This window comes from Dermacentor silvarum, chromosome 9 (assembly GCF_013339745.2).
Source record: "Dermacentor silvarum isolate Dsil-2018 chromosome 9, BIME_Dsil_1.4, whole genome shotgun sequence".
NCBI classification, from domain to species: domain Eukaryota; kingdom Metazoa; phylum Arthropoda; class Arachnida; order Ixodida; family Ixodidae; genus Dermacentor; species Dermacentor silvarum.
In genome coordinates this window covers 136,931,375-136,954,158 of record NC_051162.1, presented here as the reverse complement: position 1 = coordinate 136,954,158, position 22,784 = coordinate 136,931,375, and the positions used below count along the sequence as shown (strand labels likewise).

The following is a 22,784-nucleotide window of genomic DNA, read 5'->3' as shown; positions in this document are numbered from 1 at the left end:
CACCATCCTGGGCCACGTAGTCTCGAAGGACGGCGTCCTTCCCGATCCGCAGAAACTTCGTGCTGTTGCTAAATTCCCGAAGCCTACCACCGTGGAAGCGCTTCGCAGCTTCCTTGGTTTCTGTTCATACTTTCGTCGCTTTGTGAAGAACTTAGCTTCTATTATAGCACCACTAACGAAGCTGCTCACCGGCAATAGCTCTCTGTCTGGTTGGTCGACAGCATGTGATGAGGCTTTTGCAAAATTACGTCAACTCTTGACTTCACTGCCCATTTTATGTCACTTTGACCCTACCGCTCCAACCGAGGTACACACGGATGTTAGTGGGATCGGACTTGGCGCTGTACTTGCCCAACGAAAGCCGGGCTTCTCCGAGTACGTAGTTGCATATGCTAGTCGTGCCCTCACGAAGGCAGAGTGCAAGTACTCAGTTACCGAAAAGGAATGTTTGGCCATTGTTTGGGCGTTGCAGAAATTTCGCCCTTATTTGTACGGCCATTCGTTTGATGTTGTCACCGATCATCATTCGCTCTGCTGGTTGGCTTCATTGAAGGATCCGTCAGGTCGACTTGGACGCTGGGCGCTACATTTACAAGAATTTGATATTTGCGTTCTTTACCGCTCCGGGCGCAAGCATGCCGACGCCGACGCACTTTCCCGCTCGCCGGTGTCTTCTGACATTGCGCCTGTTTCCTTTTCCGCAACTTCCTTCGCCAGCATCAATATCACTGACATGCCTTCCGAACAACGCAAGGATCCCTGGATCGCCTCGCTGATCGACATTCTAGCTGCGCCTTCGACGACACCTGCCCCACAGCTCTCTCGTGCCCTTCGTCGACAGGTAGCTCATTATACGCTCCGGGACGCCATGTTGTACCGCCGCAACTATCAGCCAGATGGTCGAAAATGGCTTCTTGTCATACCTCGCCATTTACGCCTCGATCTGTGCACGCACTTCCACGCCGACCCACAAAATGCGCATGCTGGCGTTTTGAAAACCTATGATAGACTTCGCCAGCGATTCTACTGGCGGGGAATGTACACATACATCCGCAAGCACATTCGCTCCTGCATTGAGTGTCAGTGCCGGAAGACAACTTGTCACACGCCTGGCCCATTACAACCTTTGCCTTGCCCCGCTCGCCCGTTTGATAGAATCGGCATAGACCTGTACGGGCCCCTTCCTTCCACCCCTGCGTGCAATCGGTGGATTATTGTGGCCGTCGACCATCTCACTCGTTATGCCGAAACCGCTGCTCTTCCAACAGCTTCAGCTCGTGATGTTGCCTTGTTCATCTTGCGCAGCTTTGTTCTTCGCCACGGCGTGCCACGCGAGCTGCTGAGCGACCGAGGGCGTGTGTTTCTTTCGCAAGTCGTCCAAGACCTTCTGAGTGCGTGCAATACTATTCATCGCACCACTACAAGTTATCATCCACAGACTAATGGCTTGACAGAGCGCTTTAACCGAACACTTGGTGATATGCTCTCCACGTACATAGCCTCCGACCATTCTAATTGGGACTTGGTGCTTCCTTTTGTGACATATGCCTACAATACAGCCACACAAGCCACCACTGGATTTTCCCCTTTCTTTCTCCTATATGGACGTGAGGCCTCTTCCACACTGAATACCATACTTCCGTACCGCCTGGATGCGTCCGAATACCGCCCAGCCTCAGAACTCGCTCAATGTGCCGAAGAGTGCCGCCAACTAGCACGCTCATTTACATCCTTAGCACAAGGTCTTCAAAAAGAACGCTGTGACCCAGCTAAACCTGCCCCTACCTTCCCTGTTGGCTCGTTCGTGTGGCTGTCAATTCCATGCCAGACCCCCGGTCTCTCCCGCAAATTTGCAGCGAAATATCATGGTCCCTACCGGATCGTACAATGCCAGTCGCCGGTGAACTACGTCGTTGAGCCTGTGACACCTCCCACCGACAGACGCTGCCGCGGTCGTGAAACAGTCCACGTGAGCCGCTTAAAGCCCTACTACGACCCTCTTGTGCTTGAAGCGCCTTGAGTCGCCAGGATGGCTACTCTTCTCCACCGGGGCCAATGTAGTGGGGAAGAGGGTCAAGAACTATCGAGAGAGGACGACGAGGTCCGGCAGCCCGGAAAGCGCGAGACAGCGACCAACGCTCTTGGGCCAAGGCTGTTGTTACGTGGCCCCTGCTTGTAAATAAACCCCCTTACAGCACATCTTTTGGTCTTCACCTCTACTCCTCCACCTCCCTCTCCGTTACAGATGGATTTGCTTATGGGGTTTAATGAGCCAAAGCGGCACTAGGACTATGAGAGATGCCATAGCAGAGCGCTAAGGATTAATTCATTTTTCTTGCGCTAAGTACTGTAGGACGCAACAGGGACAAAATGAATGTTTGCGCTCCCCTGTGTCCCTTCGTGTTCGCTTCATATCCAGTGTTCGTTTCATCCCTGTGGCGTCCTACAGTACTTAGCACAAGAAAAATGAATGCACACCAAGAAGCCCAATTCATGGCTCTGCTAAGGATTAAGTCTGACCACCTTTACCATGCCATCCCGCTTTGTGGTTTGGGAAATCTTGTCACATTAGGGTAGTCTTTTTTCCAAAAAAATTGGACATGGTGCAGTTAAGTGGTAGCTCATTAGTGGCTCATTAACTATTATAAGTCTAGAAAAGTGCACAAATTGTTCAATGCTAATCTAAGCTCACAATCAAAGACATGAACTGTGTCATTTCTCAGAGCTAGGTATTTTACTGGTCAGACAAAAATACTTTGCGATTGTAACTTGAAACAGTGTGAAGGAAACAACGCGAAGGAATAAGGACAAGAAAAACAGAAAACAACCACAACAGGACTAGTACTGACTGCTAACTGAACTTTATAAAAAAAAAAAAAAAAAAAACAGCCATTTATATTCAGTCAAAAAAAATTGTCAGATTGACAGGCACATACATGCACAGGGGGGAGTGCACAAGTACAGGTGTTTATTCAGATAGAAACATCTTTAGCTTTAATAGGCTAAGTGATGCCAAGATGACACACATACCTTTATCAGTATACCTGCTATTTTATTTATACCTGCCAACCTGTAAGCTTTAAAATTCGTAAATCCTGCAGACATGACAAACCAAGGGGTTGACATGACAAACCAAAACTTTTCAAGCGAAGCTTGTATACGCTAGCCTGCGCCGGCGATGTAACACTAAAAAAACCAGCTGCTCTCAGAGCTGCAAAGGTGGTCAGCACGCACTCGTGCCACTGCTCCTGCATTCTTCGTCGTCGTCTGGTTCCACAGCTGGCTCCTTTGCCCCTAAACATTCCAGTGTAGAATTTCACTTCTCTTTTGTCGTCGTAATGGGGAGGCTGCGTTTACGGGGGTATGAGCCATTGCTTAAGGGGGTATGAGCCATTCATTGTTTTACGTAACGGACAGATTTAATTTCATGGAAATCCATCCAGAATGAACACACTCGAGAAAGGGCTCGCCGTCGACGTGCCGATTCTAGCGTGAGGGCTTCCGAAGCCAAGGCAAAATGTCAGCGAAGAGCCGTGGACCCCTCGTTAAAGGAGTGCAATGTGGAGGCCGAACGTCTGCAAAGAGCCGCCGACCCTGAGTTGCAGGAGTGCAATGTTGAGGCCAAACGTTGTGGGGTCTCATACGGGGTCTCATACAAAGGAACGACAACACAGTGGGGCAAACAAACAAAGGGGCATTTATTGCACCTTTCATACACTGATGCACGCTAGCGGAATTACTACCAATCGAACATTCACATGGGCGCGCGACAAATAAAGGAAGTCCGACTCACCACGACCCGATAGCGAGCGAATATGTTTGCCCCATGCTGTGACACCATTGCCTAGTCGTTCACGTGTACGGTTACGCGAACGGTGGCGTCTTCGAATGATCCGTGTTCGTCCATACCGGTGTCCTGCTCTTAGCCTCGCGAGACGGTCCCGTGAAGCGGGCCGGCACACGCGCGAAGCATTCGTGCGTGTTGGTCGCCGATCCCAAGCTAAAGAGGAAGCGCCTTCGACCTTTTTCTCCCAAGTCACCCCGCCGTTCGGTGGCGTTAGCATCGCGACACTCGCGCCATCTCTTGCAACGCGCCGCAACCACTACGATCGCCTCCGGCGCTTAGCCACGCGGAGCAGCCAGACTACAGGAGACGCGAGCTATGCGGAGAAAACAACATCAGGGGACGCGCGAGAGTAGCGTATTCCCACAACGTCAGTGTGGTCCTGCCCTCCAGGAACCCAATAACGGTGGTGCACACCTCGGCAACGCTAGTGCCAACTTTCCCGGTGCGACGGCCAAGTTTCAACGCGAGTTTCTCAACCGGAACTTCGAAGTCAATTGCAGTGCGTGTGACCCATTGTCGTTCGAGCACAACGTGGTACTCGTCAATGCAATTCGTTGGGAGGAACACCGAAAAAACACACGACAAGCTTTGCTTACCCACATTTCCTCGACAGGGGAGGGGCTGCTGATTTTTTATTATTATTAACACGAAAGTGTTTTATGCCGGGGTCCACCAAGACTTCACTGACGTATTTCCGTCACGGAAATACGTCATAGAACATAATACAAAGAAAGAAACCAGAAGAAAAAGTTCCACAAACATGCAAAATTTGGAAATCGAACCCACGACCTCTCGGTCCGCGACGATAGATCGCCGAGCGTTTAACCCATTGCGCCACAAACGCATTTGCAGAGAGCTACACAGACGCGCCTTATATATCTAACACTCCTCCGTGTACCCGCGCTCTTGCTCGGGGCGGTGCCGCCGCCTACGAGCAGAAAAAAGAAGTACTGCATTATGACACTAACGCGCACCGACAGTGAACGCTTCGGTGGTCTCAGCCAATGCCTCCTAAAAAAAAACTATGCCTGGGACGTGAGCCGGAGACGCGGCGCCCTACCCTTTCCGTTTTCCTCCTCTCCACATAGTACAACCCCTAGAGCCTTTCGCGGCGAACGCTTGCAACACACCTGCGGCGGCGGAGCATGGCCGTGCCATGGTAACTCGAGCAGACGACGCACGACCGCCTTTGCCCACCGTGACCTTTGCTTCACCAGACGACATTCATGCTACATATTGTCGCGTGGAAGTGACGGTTGGCAAAGAGAGGAGGTGACTTGGGATAACAGTAGCCTTTATTTGGACGAACTTGTGCCCATAAGCGAGCTTCGGGCGAAACTATTCGGCAGCGGCGAACACAGCATGCACGGTTGACCGTCAGCAGAAAGAATGGCAGCGTTCTTCAAACGCATCTCCAACGCGCTAGCGACGCGGCGCTGCACACGAGTTAATGACGAGATAAATTTTGAGCGTAGCTCTCTTCGCCACGCATTTTTTTTTTACCACGATTTCGCCACGCATTTTTTTTTACCACGATTTTATCAATCTTGAGAAAGTTTTAACTCTTCTTCGAAAATCTGCCAAGTGACTGTAATGCTCAAAACTTCAAAACTTATTACACGGCATTGTCGATAGACGGCCGAAAAAAGCTTATAAAAAAGCTAGGACTTGGACTCGGCCGGCATCTTCTGCCGGACGGCCCAGAGCTGATCTTCCTTCGAAGAAAAATTTTGTCACGCAGCAGGCGCGTGCTCTACGCCGCACCTCAAATGCACGCCACGAGCGCGCAAGCAACCGCCTGCACAACGCGTAGTTACAGTGATTCTGGCCACTGTAGCGTACTTTCTGTAACGTAGTCAGCTGCGCCGACACAGCGTTGCCGACAGCGTCACTCCGGCAGTACAGTCGCTAGCGCCAACACGCGGCGCTCGCTCGCAACGCACGGCAGCGTACCTCCAATGGCAAAGCAAGCGACGTCCCAGGCATTGTTTTTTTTAGGAGGCATTGTCTCAGCACTACGACGCCTCGATGCCAGCATTCGAAGGGACGCTGGCATCAAGAAGCACTACCAACGCCACCTAGGTGGCGTTCACCGTACTCAGCACAGCGGAGCGTGGCCTCCGCAATTAGCTCTGAAAATGTTTCTGAAGTTGATCGCGGAGGCTGCAATTACGACGCGCTGTACGCGCTGATTTGACTCGGTGACGATTCAGTTACGTGCTTTGTCTTGCGCGTTGTATTAGTGTGTCAGTTACGTGCTTCGTCTTTCGCGTTGTGCTAGCGTGTGCAGCGTAGTGCAGCTTCCATATGCACGACGGTTGCTCATGGTCATCGACGTTGGTAGTCGTGATGGAGGAGACGTGCCACCAGGCGTCAGCGTGGGTGCATCAACGCCTAAGGGCGCTTTAGCCACAAAACACCAATAGACATTATATATCAATGTGCAATAAACATTACACTACTTCTGTGAAGACACGTTTCACTTTCGTGTTCTATACCGATTCCTATATAAGAGGGATCAACCACATTTTTTTACTCACTCTCTTTTCATTGTTTTTGCAATTGCTTCTGGGTCTCTATAATTACACACTAGACAACAGCGATATTTGCAAAGTTCCGTCATTCCAAAACATATCATGGCCCTAATTTTGGATACAACAAACTTGGGATATATCAGACCTTCGTTGGATTATTATGGTTCGGAGGAACACCAAAGAAACACACGACAAGCTTCGCATACCCCCCTTTCCTCGACAGGGGAAGAGCTACTAATTTTTTTTTTCTGAGCACACAGCTTTTATAGGATGCATTTTATTAACGATGATTACCCTTTAGATGCAGCACACTAACAGTAGCAAACTTGTCACAAAAAATACTAAAAGCTACATTGTTTTTATATCACAGTTACTTTTTCAGTGACCTGTGCTGCCATGAAAGGGCAGCACAGGTACCACAACAATTTCTTTCTTGTACGCATTTTTTTAGCCTTCCACCGCCCCATCCTTTGCAATGTTTAAACATTTTTCACAAACAGAAAGCAAGTAAAACTTGACACCATCTTTAGATCTAGTATAAATGTAGCCCACACAAATCATTGGCCAACCAGCCAATGATTTTGCTCAACCAACCAACCACACGCCTGACGGCAATACTATCACCGAAAGTGATCGTTGCAGAATACATCCCCGGCATGCTCTTTTGCGCTTTAACTCAAGTTATGCAGTACCAACTAGCCCACCAGTCCATTCTTCTTGATTACAGTGTTTTAGAAAACTGCTTATACAAGCATTCCAGAGTGTTAGAAGCACATTTTATGAACCACATACATATATATAAAGTTAGTCTAATGCCCTAAAAGAACTGAATGTGCCACAGAATTAAGACTTAGAGAGACTAAGGATAATCTCCTGGGTAATTTGTGTGCAAAGTTTCAAGAGTGTCAGTTAATTATGGGCGGTGAAAAAATTACTTAGGCAAGGGCTTAAAAGCATTATATGGCCATTATCTGCAATGTTTCTCAGTGTGCTGGGATAACTGTACATGACACTCATTTCACATTTTGTCTAAAATGAGGCATGTTAGAAGTAATGTGTGGCAAAAGTTGAATGTTTCTAGCTTAATTATGAACTTTATAAAAAATTACACAATATTTGTTTTCAGCCTATTTTCATGCATTATACAAAGGGCATGGAGTGTTTGATCGCTGTCCTCGGAGAACTAATAGTGGCATTCGCTTGATATGTGAACATGGGGGGCCATGTTATGACGTGGGTTTGCAATTTAATGTGCACACGTCGGTTAATTAAGGATTATGTAAGTGTTATACCCATGTTTTCCTAGCGCCCAGACAAAATGAAATGTGACACTGCATTTAAAATTGCACAAATTGGGGTCCATGTCATGAGGCATATGAGGGAAACACTTAAGAGTGTGTGGTTAAATTATAGGTAACTGTAAAAAACAGGTTCACTGGAAATTGGGTTGCGATTCTGCAAGGCCACACATGTCTGCTGTTTTTTTTTTTTTTTCCAAAATTTCTCTTTAGGCATTTTATTATGTTTGGCCCATCAGTATGGTAGCACAGCGTGTTGTTCTATAAACAATCTTGTCTTCCGCTGCTCCCAAGCACAAAAAAAAAAAAAAACTTTGGGAGTTGCAGATACAAGGTGCAAACACTTCACATGTTCAACACCTCATTTCTGCTGTTCAGAAAAAAAACTCACAATACACTAAGCTGTTCGAAGCGCTGATCAAAAGGGAGGTCACATTAACCTGGATATGTAGAAGATTCCAAGCTTTATCAGTTTTTACTAAATGATGCCAATGATATATGGGCTGCACCCACGGAGAAAGAAGTATTTGAGGACCGGAATCTGCTAGGCGGCGATAGCGCGCACGGGCGGCCCGATAAAGTCACGGTTGGGGGAGCAAGAAATGATGGCAACACGCCCGACGCGTCATCTGTCGTGCTGCAGCGAAAACTGTGTTTACATGTTCTTCTTTGGACACACAAATTGCGATATCGTCTCATATATTGTAAATTTTTCCAGATTTCATTCTGTAACGTCAATAAATAGAAGTGGCGGACATTTTAGCAGCAGCTATTTATGAATACTGTCCTAATTACTTGCTGTACTGCGCTTGAAATGAGCTACTAGTAGTAATCCCGGAGCAGACGAGGTCTGCCGCCACCGCCACAGTTCACTCACTCGCCCACAGGATAAAGAAGTAGGCATAGCACTTTTCGCACATTTTGTTTTTCACCAGTGTCCTACGGATCGTCAGACACCTTAAGCTATACTATCGCAGGAGTTAGCGGTCCCCAGAAATGGTCATTAACGATGCTTTCAATCATCTAAGGCACAGCGGGGAAGAAGTTAGAAAAACTATCTAAATATCAACTAATGGCATAGAGGGCAAGTACCATAATTCACTGAAACAAACCATACCTAACTTATCAACCTCACATTTTAAAAGACATAAATTATAGATTTGGTGTTACAAAAAAATACCTCACACAGGTAATTGCTCTGTAAGTGAAATTTTTTAAATTAATTTTTCCTGGCATTTGGAGCCAGTGAAGAGGCATAAGAAACACACCCATTCGTGCGTACAGCACTAGTGGTGAATCGCCACTGAATAGCCTTGAACCAGCGAGCCTCTTCAAGGAGCCCGCCGTGCCTACTATGCCTTCTCGGAGAGCTGCCTCACGACAGAGGGCCCGTCGGCGCCGTGCCAGACGTCGTGACTTTATTGAGACGCCAAAACGAGCGCTGTTCCACCTCCTCAATAATTCTTGCTCCGTGGCTACACCCATTACATTTTATTGCAAATACTGTGTTTGTTCACACAAGTATCACGTTTACTGACACTCTTTTTATTGCATTTAGCACTGTTTGCCTAATTGCAAAGCAGTGCAAGCAGATTCAATAAATTCATAATTTCTTAGTTACAACTTCCTGTCACAAAAATGTTGGTAGACGGTCCGGCCCATTTATATCAGGTAAATTAGTGTCCCCACCTATTACCATAATATCTACATGCACTGCATCAAGTAAGCTTTGAAATTAAGTGATGGTGTTTGGCAAAGAGTTTGGGGGCCAAAGATAGGCTAAATACTGTTATCGTCATGCCACTTCAAAGCTCAAGTTTACAAAACACGGCCTCGCATGCACCAGCATCAACTTGTATTTGACAAAAGGAAATATTCATATCTACCAGAACTAACAGAACAAATATGCCGCCACCATGTGTATCTTGGATCTAGGTCTCTTCTGTAACATGTTTGCTCTGCTGGAACAACCCCATGATTGCAAATCTCGTGACATAGCCGACATTCAGTACCTAGAACAACAGAAGGCTTAACAGTATTTATGGGGGAGAACTCGTAAATTTTTGACACTCTGGCAATTTAACAGGACGAACGTAAGACTGAAGGAGCTAGATTGGCACAGTCCCTTCTGCAGTACAACTTCCCCTGTTCCTCGTGCGGGCGTCATGAGCCAGTGTGATGTAGTAGAAGGGGAGGATCTTTCCCCAGAGGAGATGCTCAAGTGGCGATACTCACATATACGACGCTGCATATCAAGACTCACTCCGTAAGGATACCATCACTGCCACTGCCAAGGCTGCTGTATGGAAACAGGTGATCTCCAGGAATAACAAAGTGAGGCCTCCCAAGTTACCTGAAGGTTCATACAAGGCTATTTTTCGTATTCGCGGAGGTTTCAACGCCTCCCGCTTCAGCCACTTCCAACTCTCCAAGCTTCTCTCTATGGCAGCCGGCGTTCAAGCCACTATGGAGCTGCGACAAGACGACGTTACCATCAACCCCACCACCAACACAGTTACCCTCAGCACGGAAAGCTACGATTGCCTGACAAAATATCTCGGCATCAAGTCCCACACGGTTGGCGGCCAAGAGCACGAAGTCATCTCCTACAGGCCGGCCAACGAAACTGTCCACGCCGGCAAACGCCCGCTTCCCGATAACGGCAGAAAACGAAACTTCGAGGAGCTGGCGCCGGGCCGGCTGGAACGGCGGCGGGCGCGCACGGTGACAGTCGAAAGTGAGGGAGCTATGAGGGAGGGCGAGGGGAGCCACCAAAGCGGCGGAGTTGCCAAGGCGAAATCCGCTTCCCTGCCGCCCTCCTCCTTCACATTCCACGGTCTCCGCGTGCGCCCTTTGCCGTGATGTGCCGGCGCCGCCCGCTCCCTGAAGTTTCGTTTACTGCCGTGGCCGGCGTTGCCAGTTTCATGGCGCTCGATCGCTATGCGTGCCGTGATATTTAACAACTCGCACTCAAGATTCTGGTTTCAGCCTCACTGGCTGTTCGTTCGCACCACGTGCCCTTCTCCTCCACTTTGTCTCTCTTTCTTCCTCGAGCACTCCTTCGGGCGCCCGTTTGAGGGAAGCGTTCGCCATCTTCGCTGACTTCCGTACTCCCAGGCAGCCGCACTGTAACCGGTATTTCGTTTCCCGCAACTGCACTATAAGCGATATGTGTATACATGGAGTGCTATGGGAAAGTTAACGGGAGCCTGAAAAGACCGCACTATATCCGGTCCTGCACTATAAGCGGTTACATTATATAAGTGGTCTATACTGTACAACTTTGGAGCGGGTAGGGTTTGCAGGACAGCCCTAGCCATCCTATCCCATAATCCGCCATCCCAACTTCTGAGTTTAATCTGGACACCCGCTCATGCAGGCCTAATCGGCAATGAAACGGCCCACGCAAGTGCTCGAGCTTTCACGAACCGAGCGCAGGCTAGGCTAGGCGGTTCAGACGCCAATAATCTACCTCCAGCATTCACCTCCAAAGACAAGTTACTTTCATACCACGACATTTGCGGGCATTACCGCCTAGGTCGCCGAACCCTCCCACCTTTAATGTGTCGGTCGTCACGCATACACGAGGTGCTATGGCGTAGACTGCAGACTCACACTTTTCTATCCCCTGCCTTACGTCACAAAATTTACCCTGGAATATACCCTACCTCAGCCTGCAAGTTTTGTCCCGCTAGCAGACCGGACCTAAACCACATTATGTGGCAATGTGAGAACCACTCCCCACCCCCTCACCTTTGTAGAGTTTTAAGTAGTCGGGAGCTGTGGGAGGCTGCCATGCGCAGCCATAACCCCGATCTTCAGGAAGCTATCCTGAGGTGGGCTGAGGTGGTAGAGGCGGCCTACAGCAAGTAGGACAACCTCTCTCGCCTTCTTCTTGCAGCCCCTTTCCCTTTAAGATGGGATAAAAAAAGTTGTTTCTTTCTCTCTCCCCTGTTTCATAAACATATCTTGTTCCATTCAACAAAAGATAATCATACCTAGGCGTCGTTTTATCACCATCCTTTCTCAGTTACTTTGCAAAGTCTCACAAAATCTTTTTTTCCGCCATACCAACTCAGAGAAGTCGCCGGAAATACCTATACATGAGCCTTTTAACTTTGGGATTGGAATTGCCACAGACCCTTCAGATGCAATTCGCTTGTAAACTAAGTAATTTCTTCGCACAAAACAAGCGTTGTGAGGTTTCTGGAATGGTATCTAAACAGTCCACGTCGACTTAGTATTTGCCTTTAGTGTCCCTTTACTGCAATGAGGAAAGTAATTTCAATTGTTTAGAAATATCCATCTTCACTCCCTACAATCTTGATTGCCCATGGCTGCATCGTGTCGTCGTTCCACTTCTGGTTGTAATGTTCACCACACACTTTGCCACGCATGGGCGCCAAGCATCGTTGTTCCACTTGATGTTTACGAGCCAGCATGCTATCACATTTCACAGTAAGCTTCGCAGTCCTCGTTTTGCTCAACATTTCTTTTGTGCTTCCGTCTCTTCCACACCCAATGCAAGTTTCAGTCACATTTTCTTGTTGACCAGCAATGACGTGTTGCAACTGATCTCTACATTCAATTGCTTCTGTTGGCAAATGCGCTACTTGCACCACACCACAAGAAAACTGAAAGCCATGACAACGTTGTGGTGCCATCTATGGGTACCTAGTGTTGCATAAAGGCAGGGCTAGTGGGTAGTGGCCTAGTGTGGTAGTGGGTAGTGTTGCAATGCACAGTGGATAAGGAGCTTGTCCACTCCGCAAGACAGCAGCAGACAGCATGTGGAAATAGGGGGGGGGGGGGGGGGAAGAGGGAAAGAAAGCTTCGCTTGAAAATCTGGAACCTCTGATGAGAACTTCTGAAATGCAACATCGACTCAATTCTAATGTGCCGTCAATTGTAATACGCATTTCAATTTTCCTACTTCCCAATATTCAAACTGCAGTACTTTTGACTGTTCCAACACAAGACTTTCATGGTATAAAAAAGAGAAATAGCAATCAGTCCTCACTTGGGAAAAAATATATTATTTCATTCGAACGACAATGGGTTGGACATCACTCGTCACCGCTGGCCAAGGCCTCATTAACCGGATCAACTGGCCATAGCATGATCCTTGGTTCCATCATGGCATTTCAGATCCCAAATTAAACTCCTTGCAGAGCATCACAGGGACAGGGGGGGAGTACGGACACCACGCATTGCAGTTTTGGTCTCGTACTAATTTTAACGCGCATGCCATAATATTTTAGTAAATTTTTTGAGCTGTTTGCAGAAGCAATAGTTAAAGGACCTCTTACTTCTGGACCAGTTATGCTTCCTAAATATGCTGCCTTTCTGTGTTATGACTTATGCAGCACTATTTGTGGTTTTATGTGGCACTTGCTACAGTTAAATGGCTCATCATCATTGTCAATAGGGTATGTAGCTGCCTGTAGGCTTAGTGGCCTTTCTGGGTAAAGCTGCAGCATCACCCCAAGAGTCTTATTTGTACGCTTACATGGACCTAGCGAATGGTCTCCACCGATTTTGAGCCTTTAAACTAAAGTGTTTAGCTTTGCATTATGAAGCACAGCTGAAGTGTGTAACATTGCATGAAGACTCTCCGATAATTCCAATGAAACATGGATACAAAATTAAAAAATAGTTAATTCTAGTAAGTTTCATAACTTGGCAATCAGTAGTATATAACTTAGATCCCTTACATTCATTCGGTTTGGACGGTACAGGCTTTGGAGCCAAAGCTGGCAACTTTTCTGGTGGTTCATCAGATGACCTTCCAGCAGTAAGTGCCTCTTCTTTTCGCTTCCTCTTATAAGGGGTGTAAAGACGAACTGGCCCACTCTGGAAGTGAAACGTGGTTTGTAAGAGCCAAAGAACTCATTACAAAGTCTTAGGCATGGCAAGCATAAACAATAGTGATACACAGACTTCCCTTGAGCCTTCCTGTGGAAAGACTAGATGAATTGTGATTTCACCTCTCTAAAAAATTGCCACAAAGACATAATGCAAGCAAAACAGAACTAAAATAATACACTCAGTGTTTTCTCATTTCACTAGCTTTGCTTGTACTCTTCACCAAACAATATGAGACGGTAAGAAAATGTAAGTTACGTAGTTATCAGCAAAGCCTTTATATAAAACGATGTACCTACTTTGCTCTGCAAGTCTCAATAAAACATGGAGTAACATGAAGAGGTGTACCAACTTTGCCTATATGAGGGGGCACATCTCTAGATGTGTGCTTTCGACACCACTACACAAGATTAAAAAAAAAATGTAAAGAAGTGAGGCAGTATACAAGGAACCTGCACGGACACGTGGCTCGGTTCTCTCCACCATTGCTACTAGCAACACTGGCTTTGCTCCTGCAATTTCATCTGCTCCACAGATTAGAACTGTTCTTGCTTCTAGGTGTTCGTAAAGAGGCGTTTGCATGGTTTAGCTCAGAAGGCAATGAAAACAAGCATGTAATGCGAGTTACCACTTTCCTTTAAACACTATTCAAGCCTTGAGTCTCTTTCTGAAGGATAAAGCAGCACAAAAGACACTGACGAAAGGAAGATGGAAAATACATGCAGGTGCTGACAATCCTTGAACTGCCCTGTCCTCTTGTGCCCAGAAACGCTATTTCCTGTTACCAGCAAGCCTGAAACGTCTCCTCTTAATGAAGTGTACAAAAAAAAGTAAGCGATTGCAGCACGCTACTTTGAAATAGGACACGAAGAAAGGATGAAGACAACACTGGACAACCATGAAGTATTTCACACAATCCCCTTTTGCCATAAACAAGTTTGACAGGACTGGTGCCAGCCACGACACTATACACATTCCGTCCTGTTGAACATAAACCGATCCCTCAAAATCAACATAGAGCAATCGAAGGTGCATCCTCAGTAATACCAAATTTTGTTAACACTGGTCCCACATTCATTTTGGAACAGTATGTTGACAAACAAGTCAATACATTCCTGCAATGCTGCTAGGGCCCGTGCTTGCAGTACATTGTAGTACTTGACATCTACCGAGATATAGGGATCGAGAGCTCCAGACAGAGTTGCAATAGTTTAATGTCATAGCATGTTTCTGCCACGTACAGTGTAGACCGCTTATAACGTAAGTCGCCGGAGTCGCGAATATCTGCACTATAAGCGGTACCACACTATAACCAAAGCAACAATTTTTAAGGCCCGCACATATGCAAAACATGTGCACCGAGCCGCCACGCGCATGCGACAGTCGAGGAGTGCGGCTAGAACGTTTGCATTCAATCTACAGTCGAATCTCGTTAATTCGAACCAAATCACGCGGCGGCGCCTCCGACTGGCATTTCTCCGGCACCGCCATAGAGTAAAAGCTTAGGAGAGACCCCTCAATGTCTCGAGCGAACAAAAAAAAAAAAAAAAATGCGGCGGAAATTTCACCCTCTCGCACATGGCAAGGTCGCCAATTCTGCGTTGCGCCGGAACATGCGTGTACGTGCCGGCGTCTCAGCCACGCTACCGTAGTCACACGTAGAAAATGGCAGTGAACCCTTCTTTCTCCTTTATGCTTCCTCCACTTTCTAGTCCCGTGTTGGCCTCGCACGCTGCGGCTACCGCGCAGAGGGAAGCAGCGGCGCTGTCCCAGGCCGACCAATGAAACGGCAGAAAACGAAACTTCGGGGAGCTGGCGCCAGGCTGGCTGGAGCGGCGGCGCCTGCAGGGCGGCGGGCGCGCACGGTAATAGTCGAAAGTGATGGAGCTACGAGGGAGGGCGAGGAGAGCCACCGAAGCGGCAGAGTTGCCGAGGCAAAATCCGCTTCCCTGCCGCCCTCCTCCCTCACATTCCACGGTCTCTGCGTGCACACTTCGCCGTGATGTGCTGGCGCCGCTCGCTCCCTGAAGTTTCGTTTACTACCGTTGTCGTGAAGCGAGCGTTGGCCGGCGTTTGCAGTTTCGTGGCCCTCGCTCGCTATGCGCGCCTTGATAGTATTTCATGACTCGAACTCAGGATTCTGGTTTCAGCCTAACTGGCTGTTCGTTCGCACCACATGCCCTTCTCCACTTCTTCTCTCTTTCTTCCTTGAGCACTCCTTGGGGCGCCCGTTTGAGGGGAGCGTTCGCCGTCTCCGCTGACTTCCGTACTCCCAGGCAGCCGCACTCTAACCAGTATTTCGTTTTCCGCAACTACGCTATAAGCAATATGTGTATACATGAAGTGCTATGGGAAAATTAACGGGAGTCTGAAAAAAACGCACTATATCCGGTCCTGCACTATAAGCGGTTATGTTATAAGTGGTCTATACTGTACATAATTTTTTACTATGTTTTCCCGTGAATTTTACTCACAATGTAGACGCGGAAACGGGTGTGTCTGTGCTTAAAGAAGACATTCCAAGGATTAGACTTGACATATGAATTGCCGAAACATGTGTGCATTAAACTTTTGACCATTATGATACAGGAAAGTAAAAACCGCACTTCTTGGGAATATGTGATAAGGGAGATAAAGGTTTCTTAAGCTATGACTCAGGACACTTTAAGCTAGTAAAAAGAAGCGTAGTACACTCGAAACTCTTTATAACGAAATGGGATATAAAGAAATAATGGATAATGGTCTAATCTTTGGGGGCATGGAACCGGCGATACTGAAATGGCGTTGCTGCTCCCGCATTTCTTGCTCTTTGCGCAGGTGTTCATGGCTGGTAATTCAAGTCACTGCTTTCATGGCAAGGAATTATCTGCTCTTCATGATTGGTCAACACCGGTCACTGTTTCCCCCTTCGACCCTTCACCTGCTTCAACTACGGACGACTTCATCGAGGGAGTGTGCCTCGCAACTGCTTTTGGACAATGTGCAGTGCCAGTCAACCCACCATGGATTTACAGCCCGCGCAACTACACTCTACAAAAGGCGGGAATCGTCATTTTGCCTTTGGGGTGTGGAACCGGCGATACTGAAATGGTGTTGCCGCTCACGTATTTCTTGCTCTTCGCGCAGGTTAGTGACACCACGCATTTCAATGATGTATGTTTCATGTACGTTATGCCGGTTCCCGCCCCTGTACTATATGCATGTGTTGCTTCTCATTCTGTAGCTCGCACGCCCATGTTGCGCGTGAGGCACAGGTTCTCTTCTATGCGGCGAGCTGCGTTTTACTTTTCGCTTCTTATTGTATGCGGGGACGTTGAAATGAACCCAGGTCCTAGCGAAGCGGTCCTGCAGCAGATTTTGCAGGGACAGGCAGAAATGAAGCAAAAACTTACAAGTATACAAATATCAGGACGAAAACAAAACGGCAATGCTGGATCTGAACACCCGTATGGCTAATTTGGAATCAAAGATTGCAAGTCTCGAGGAAATGTGCACCATTGTTGAGGACTGTAGAGTGAGTGGTGAAAAACAGAGGTCTGAGTGGCAAACCCTGATGAACAAAGTGGACGATCTTAAAAATCGATCTAGACGGTGTAATCTGCTCTTCTATGGCATTAACGACGTGGAAGAACACGAGTCACATACGACTTCTGAGAAACATATCCTAGAATTGTGCAGGTCTACTCTGGGAATAGACCCTGGCATCGAAAGGGCCCATCGTCTCGGACGGTTCAGTCCGGAACGAACTCGGCCAATAAGTGTTAATTTCAGTTCATTCAAGGACAAAGAGGGTGTTCTGTCGAATGCGAGAAAGTTAAAAGGAAGTTCTACTAGCTTTTTCGGTGGACTTCTCTGAACCAGTTTGAAAAAGGAGGAAAATACTGTGGAATTATGCTAAAGCTCGCAAGGGCACCAATGGTAAAGCGCGTCTGAAATACGATGTACTTTATTTGAATAGCGCCAAATACATATATGACGAATCTCGGGGCCAGGTGGTTCAAGCTACTTGACAGATTAAACCGGAACGTTCTATCTTGTCATTTCTTGTTCTCAATTGCCGAAGTGTTAAGAATAAAGTAGAAGAGCTGCGTGGTCTAATCGACATGACGAAACCGTCGGTTGTGATTGGAAGTGAATCATGGCTAGAGGGTGAGGTCATGGATAGTGAAGTTTTTCCCAGCAACTACATCAGCTATCGAAATGATCGCAACAGTCACGGGGGAGGTGTCTTTATTCTTATAGACCACATGGTTAGCTCTTGTAAGATCGAAATTGATGTAGGGATAAGTGAGGCTATATGGGCTCAAATTAGATTTCTAAATGGTAAATCCTTATCTGTGTGTTCGTTTTACAGGCCACCTGGAAGCCGGCTTCACGTTTTGAGCGGCCTAACTGACATGATTGAAACCGTTAAAACTGACTGTTTAGTTATTGGGGGTGATTTTAACGTTCCTGAAATAAAGTGGTGCTCAGAGAGTGTTTCATCTCGAGCCACCACTGCATTAGGCAAAGAAATGCTAACTCTCTGCAATTCGTTTAGTTTATCCCAGTCAGTGCTGCAGCCAACGCGTGGCAATAATGTTTTGGATTTATTATTGACTAATCAACCATCGGTAGTTCAGTCCACCCTTATATTGCCTGGTATCAGTGATCACTGTTGTGTTCTGGCAGGAAATGAATTTTCATTATGTTAAACTTGAGCACTGTGGCAATCGACGCATTTACAGTTATCGAAAGGCATGTACCCTTGAGATAACACGTGCATTAGAATCTTATATTGATTTGTTCGAAACTTTGTCTGAATCGCCCAGTGTAGATGAACTGTGGAACACGCTGAAAGACAAACTTTTCGATCTACGTGAACGATATGTACCGTCGTGGGTTATGACGAAACGTCGCAGCAAAAGCAAGCCATGGTTTACAAAAGAGGTGCGTAGAGTCGTTGAAAAGAGACAACAGTTATACGCACGTTTCAAAAGAAATACATCGCACAAAAACAAGAATCAGTTACGAAAAATTACAAATGATATGAGTGCTTCGGTTAAAATAGCCAAATCTGCCTATTTTCAGTCCTTCGACTTGCGCATCCAAGATCGCCCTAAAGAATTTTGGCAGTATATAAAAAGAAATAGAAAGGATGACTTGTCCTTCTCACCACTCGATCATGACGGAATTATCGTTCACGAAAATCTGGAGAAAGCCAAGTGCTTTAACGCGTTTTTCAGCTCGGTGTTTTCAACTGCTGAAATCAACATTAGCCTTGCCGAATGTCGCCCTGTCTTTATCAGTGCTGAGCCCATGGCGGACATTGTATTTGATCAGTGAGGAATTGTGTCGCTCTTAGAATGATTGAAAGAAAACAGTACCACTGGACCAGATGGCATACCCACGATCCTTGTGATGAATGAAAGAAAACGACGCCGACGACGACGAAGTGTGCACGCGTTCTTTCGCGAGTGGACCACGCATTGGAGTGACCCCGCCAAATAAGCGGGATCGAATCCCGGCCACGGCCGCATCGAAAAAAAAAATGTAACAGCTGGTAAAACGTAACTGTGAGGAAGGCCACCAACTGCCACAGCTATGTCAGAAACTGCTCTGAATGGCTGCCAGTACAGTTATTCACCGTCTCAGCACTCGTACGGTAACTGAGGACGGTGCATGTGCGCGTGTATAGTTAAGGGACATGTAGAATGTCTTGCGACAGTGGCCCCTTTCAACTCTTAGTATGCTTGACCACAATATTTTGCTTATGCTTCACCTCATAATACAGCTCCATTGCGGCGAAGCTGACTTAAGAGAACCAGTGATTATGCTACGCATATGACCTTTGCATGCTCCAAAATAACGCTGCACACAGTAGATCTTGAGCAGTGTGCGTGGTGTAGTTCCCGGTAGGCTTTAACTGATGCATAAATCGCTTCGGGTGCTTCGCCAACTGCTCTGTGCACATGTGCAGTGCCTGGCTTGTGCCACTTTGGTCGCTTATTGCAAACTGCGGTTGCTTACTGCAAACTTCGGTCGCTTACTGCAACGTGCCGGTTGATTACTGCAACGTGTCAGTTGCTTGCTGCAACATGTTAGTCGTTTGTTGCAACATGCTGATTGTTTGTTGCAACGCACTGATCACTTGTTGCAACGTACAAGCTGGCTGCACCGCTAAATTTACATGACCGCTACGTTCAAATGCAACGTAAGATACAGAAACATTACAGACTGGCAATGTATCAAGCGGAACACAATACATGGAAGTCAATGGGATTTAAGTGAGGACCATGAAAACACGACGTAGCAGCAGGGAAAATGCAGCAGCGAGTAACGTATCAATATTAGGAATTTTTTCTGCTAAATATTAATTCATTTTTTCTTGTTTTTGTGTATGTTTTGATGATACGAATTTTTAGTGATACGAATATTTCACATGACCTCGTGAAATTTGTATCACCGAGATTTTACTGTACCGTATTTTCCGGTCTATAACTTGCACCTTTGTATAAGACGCAGCCCCCTCAAAACGTCAGTTTTACGAAAAAGAAAAAACGTATATAAATTGCACCAGTGTATAAGACGCACCTGTTCTTTCCGTAAGCAATTTAGTCTGCATAACTTGGCAGCCGGGGCAGCCTACAGAACGGACCCCTAACGTTTCCGCTTGTTTGTTCAGGATCGTCCGGATCAAGCGCGGCTATTCTGCCGGAAAGTTCGTGGCCAAGCTACGGGACGGCTGCACCGGGAAAGGATCAGCCTGCACAGTACGACGTGGCTATTACGTCACACTTTGGTATCAGTTAAAAAGAACGCCGGACCCCTGCGACGGACACTTGGCAGCCGGGGCAGCCTACAGAACGGACCCCTAACGTTTCCGCTTGTTTGTTCAGGTTTGAACCTTCCGGATTCTTAGTCACTACTTCAATTTGTATCCTGCTGCCTCCGCTGCCATTGTTACTGTTGTTACGAGTTGTTAACCAAGCCCTGACGATGACTGGAGAACTTGATAAGTTTAAACGTGATCTTCGTAAAGAAATGAGAGAGATGAAAATTAGTATGGATTTCTTCAACAAAGAGTTTGAATCTACGAAAAAAGAGTGCACTGAACTAAAAAATGAAAATGCGTCCCTCAGAGCAACGCAGGAAATGCTCTTGCAAGAAATTGCGGCACTCAAGAAGAAAGTCCAAGAAAACGCCCTAAGTGTTACAGCACAAGAACAATATTCTAGAAATAAGAACATTGAGATCAAGGGGATTCCACGGGAATCAAACGAGAACCTCGAAGGTATACTTGGCAAAGTGGGCGAAGTAATTGGTGAACCAATAAGGAAAGATGATATTGAAATTTGCCACCGGTTGCCTGTGCAGGGTGCTGATTCTGACCCGAACATTGTGGTCGTTTTCAACAACCGTGCTAAGCGAGATGCTATCATTAAAAAGGCAAGAAAAAGTAGGTTCACTACATCAGAAATCGGTTACACAAAAAAAAAACAGTCTGTCTATGTTAATGAGCACCTGTGTCCGCGGTTGAAGAAACTTCTCGGGATGACCATTGCAAAGAAAAGGGAATTGAACTGGCGCTTCGCGTGGGCTAAAGGTGGCAAAGCTTTCGCACGTCAAACGGAAACATCCCGCATTGTGCGGATTGCATGTGAAGCTGACTTGGAAAAAATGTTTGACACAACATCTACTCGCTAATCGCATTGCTGTCGTCGCCACAGTTTCTCAGATATTTTGTGAAAACTATGCTTAGTAACATAGACATTGCAAACCATGGCGATTATCTCAAATTCTTGCACTGAAATGCGCAGTCCGCGAGAAATAAATACGACGAGTTGACTTTGTTTTTTGATGGGTTTCCTTATAAATTTGATGTAATAATGTTGTCAGAAACTTGGTACAAATATGATGACGAGGTACTTCGTGTGCCCGGTTATCAAACTTTATTTTTAAACAGGGCTACACGTCGCGGTGGGGGCGTGTTGCAGTTGGTCTCGAATGAATTGTCATGCACGATGCTACCAGAATTCTCCCTTATAACGGCAGACTATGAAGTCTTAAGCGTGCAATGCAAAAAATATGTTTTCGTTGTGATGTACCGCCCGCCAAATGGGAATATGGACGCATGCCTTTCTTTCCTTGACAGACTGCTAAGTTTCGTCTGCATAAATGACCTATATCTCGCGATCGGTGGGGATTTCAACGTTAACCTTTTGCAAAATACTAAATACGCGCGTGATCTGCAACTACTTCTTGAATCATTTTATTGTAGAAATGTGATAACAACCCCCCCGCGCCTTAGCAACACTTCCGATAGCCTTCTTGACCTTTTTATAACAAACTGTACTAACGTAGACACAAGATCGGGTACCATTGTGGCTGATATGGGAGATCATTTACTTATTTATATGTTCTGTCGGTTCGGTGCAGATTCTAAGAGTGCTCGTCACGTCGAGACATTTCTTGTCCAAGAAATAAACTGCAAAACACTAAGCACGTTCCGTAATGAAATCTCAAACGTAGATTGGGCACCTGTGTTTCAATGCGCCCACCCTGACAGAGCATATAACACGTTTCTGCGCATCTTGCAAAATGTATATGAGAAGTGTTTTAAGTTTAAAACCATTGAAAAATGTTCTAAGATTCGTAAACCATGGCTTACTAATGAATGCGTTGTCATGATAAGCAAAAAGAATTCATTATACAATAAGTTTGTAAAAACAAGGGATCCAACTGACTTTACAATGTTTAAGAAATACCGCAACCAGGTAACAAAGTTTTTGAGAAATGCTAAAAAACATTATTTTGAAAACCTTTTCAGTCAAATAAGAAATCGGAGTGACAGGCTATGGCGCGAAATTAACAAATTATTACATCGCAATAATTCCCAGACTGCTGAGCTCGAGCTAATTCAAAATAACAGGACTATAAAAGGCGCAGAACTTGCAAATAAATTTAACCATTATTTTACTAGTTTGGAAAAAAGCGATCACAATGAGGCCGTAACTGCATATCTAGGTCCGCGCAATGCACATACAGTTTTCTTTGCGCCAACAACTTCAGATGAAGTCTTTTCTACTTTTATGTCCTTGAAAAATAGCAAAGCATGTGACATAAACGGGCTAGAGATAAGGCCAATAAAGTTTGTGCTTGACATCTTATCACCTGCACTTACCCACATTTTTAACCTTTCAATATCTACTGGAATCTTCCCTCAAGAAATGCAGCGTGCGAAAGTTAGTGTCATATTCA

General features: G+C 46.3%; 1 protein-coding gene across 1 annotated transcript in view; it reads right to left on the bottom strand.

The window, feature by feature from the left end:
* LOC119464430 (deformed epidermal autoregulatory factor 1 homolog) overlaps positions 1 to 22,784 on the bottom strand; it is an 86,534-nt gene that overhangs the window by 41,144 nt on the left and 22,606 nt on the right. The window contains exon 4 of the mRNA XM_037725391.2: positions 13,394 to 13,532. Coding sequence (XP_037581319.1) covers positions 13,394 to 13,532 — 139 coding nt within the window. The remainder of the gene's footprint in view (positions 1 to 13,393; positions 13,533 to 22,784) is intronic.